This window comes from Acanthisitta chloris, unplaced genomic scaffold (genome assembly GCF_000695815.1).
Source record: "Acanthisitta chloris isolate BGI_N310 unplaced genomic scaffold, ASM69581v1 scaffold13995, whole genome shotgun sequence".
Taxonomy (NCBI): domain Eukaryota; kingdom Metazoa; phylum Chordata; class Aves; order Passeriformes; family Acanthisittidae; genus Acanthisitta; species Acanthisitta chloris.
In genome coordinates, this window is record NW_008674363.1 from 17,575 (window position 1) to 20,295 (window position 2,721).

Here is a 2,721-nt window from a genome sequence, read left to right on the forward strand (position 1 = left end):
AGTTTTAATGAGCACATATGTATCTATCAAAATAGACCTTGAACTTGAAAACTTAAACTAGGGACTTGCAGAAACATGTCCTGTCTGCTCTGCCACTTCTAAACAATCTTTTGTCATTGGTAGATGATATAAGTGAGCCTGACACCAAACAGGGGTCAGATACAGTTTCAGGAAACTGTTGTATCCTTTTTCACGTCATTAATAATAGAAAGAGCGTGCACAGCCGGGAAGCAGAAGCTGGGGCTGTTTTCATTATTACTCTACAGCACAGAAATATGGACCTCTCCGTTTTGCCAAACAACAACCATCCCGATAAATTCCTGCAACTGGAGGTGAAGTCTTTAGTGAAAAACTCTGCCTTTCTAGAAGCCAGCCGTTCAAAATTCCCAGAATCAGCTTTACCTGGAATACAGCGGTGGCACAACAGGGTCTATTTACAGGTAAGATCTAAAAGAGGCTGACATTTTCCCTAATTTTTTCTACCTTGTTCTAAAGATCAGGAGACAAATGACTGAGGATGAGACATCTGCTGTGGTTTCAGCTTCCTGCATCTCTAAGTCTGCATCACTAATACCCTTGTAAGTTTCCCCACTGTATTCAGGGAGAATCAGGCTCCATGAGAAGAGATAATCTCTTCAGGGGAGTCCACTGACTTTATTTCAGTTTGTTAGGCTTTCTACTGCTCCTTGTAACATTTTCATAGAATTTTCGCAGAAAGTCTACTGAAGTCAAATACCAATAAATTGTACTAAATGGGTGCATGTAATGTGCTCTCTGAAGAAGTAAGAAAAAAACCAGACTTAAAACTGAAAGTCAGGTCATATCTCTAAATGTCAATGAAAAGGCATATTAGAGAGCATTAGAGATTCTTGTTACAAACTTATATATGTCTACATAGTACACCATAGCTTCCTGGGGGGTTTTTTGCCTTGGTTTTCTAATTCTGCATCAACCTTCCTGTTGAAAGACAGCTGGTCAAAGTGTGAAACGCACTCACTGCATTAATCCAGGTTATTATATAGAGGTAGCAGCAGTTTCTTGGTAAAAATGTAAATGTGCACTGCCTAGCAGAGGCCCTGGAGCCAGCAGAGGAGAAGTTCATGTCTGGATCAGCAGCAGTACAGCTGCATCAGCTCACACCCCTCTGGGCCCCACTTGCTGCTCCACAGAGCTCCTTTCCTGCTGCCCGGGGAGCCCCTCGCCTTTCCCCACCCCTAGCATGAGCAAAAGCTCCAAGGTCTGGTTCTTGTCAAGGGATGGAGACATGCATAAGTGCTTGGAGGTGGAGAGGGGGATGGAGAAGGGTCTGCGTCCTGAGGATCCTTAGGGTGGGGGTGCAATTCCCAGGAGAAAGAGTAAGAGCCAAAATAACTTGAACCTGGAGGAAGAGAAGAGAAAGATGCTTAAAGCGTCTCACAGCTACTTCCTGTTGCACTTCTCCCCTCTCAGACATTTCTCCCCAGCAGCTTCCCAAACCTTTTTGCCCCCTCTCATAGTCCATTTACAGTCCTACTCCACATGGAAAAGTACTCCCACTCCTGACACCCGCTTCCATGACCCCTCCTCCCCCTTACTTTCCCTAGCTTCTATAGACCCCAGACACCCTTCCCTCTGCCTACTCCAGTGCCTCCAGCCACCTCTCTTGTGTTGTACAATCTTTGTTGGTGACTCCCCAAGGACAGCTGGGGTGGGGGAACACACGGTCACCCATAGTCTCCCATGCAAACAGCCCTAACTAAGGGACAGAGCCTGCAGGATCCCAAACAATAGGGTATGGTGCAATGCTGGAATTGCTCCCTCGGCACTTAACCCCCTCTTTTGTGCAGGAGGGAGCCAGCCACACACAGAGCCTCCTCAGCAGCAGGGATCCTTCTCCCCATTGTTGTCAAACAGGACGCACTGTCACCGAGCCAGGGCTGCGGAGCTGTGGGAGGATTAGAAATGTGTGGGGAGCCCTGCGCTTTTTGACTTGTGCTCTGCTCTTCACCACCAGCGAGAGGGTTTTCCTGGAACTCTGTTCCCAACCCCAGGATGGCTGTTTCAAAGGAAATGTCTGTACTCACTATGTCTCCAGAAACAGAGTTTGAAATGTGGCATGTTTTATAAATGTTAAACCTAGGGCACAACCTATACTTTTAAGTGTAGTCATTAGTGAATTCAAGCTGTCCAGATAAAATTCATTGTGCCTTATTCTCTCTCCCTTAGGAGCTTGCCTTCTTTTTCCCCTTTTGCTGACAGTCAAATAAGGGGAAAAGTACTGATGAGTTCCAGACACTAGAATAAACACGATGGCACAGTGAAGAACTAATGGTGCAGGAGTAACATGTTTTGCATTAAGATGAGAGAGCTAATGGGGTTAAGGGTTAGTTAATTCAGAAATGGAAAAGGGGTGGGAGGGAAGAATTAATTTAAGAACATACTGTGCATGATCTAAAGATTCCCAAAGTCATTAAACCTTGAGAGTAGCCTAAATTGCCTCTTCAGAAATTCATTTTCTTTTAAGAAACTAATGCTACTAAGGGCTCTCTGTGCAAAGTGACTTCTCAGTGCTGTGTTTGTGGTCTCTTCCAGACCTTTATTATGGGATCATTTAAATTCAAATACACTTCAGTGCTTATGTGTTTTCTCCACCTATAAGTTTAAAAATTTGTTTCTATTATAAAAAAGCAGCTTGAGGTAATGACAATTCCTATTGCTGATCAAAAAGTTGCTGCTCTCTCT

The 2,721-nt window shown here is 44.5% G+C and overlaps 1 protein-coding gene across 1 annotated transcript in view; it reads left to right on the forward strand.

Annotated features, from left to right (window-relative positions):
- Positions 1–275: 275 nt before the first annotated feature.
- The window catches only part of KIAA1024L (KIAA1024-like ortholog), an 8,859-nt gene continuing 6,413 nt past the window's right edge, over positions 276–2,721 (forward strand). Inside the window, exon 1 of the mRNA XM_009075313.1 lies at positions 276–440. Coding sequence (XP_009073561.1) covers positions 276–440 — 165 coding nt within the window. The remainder of the gene's footprint in view (positions 441–2,721) is intronic.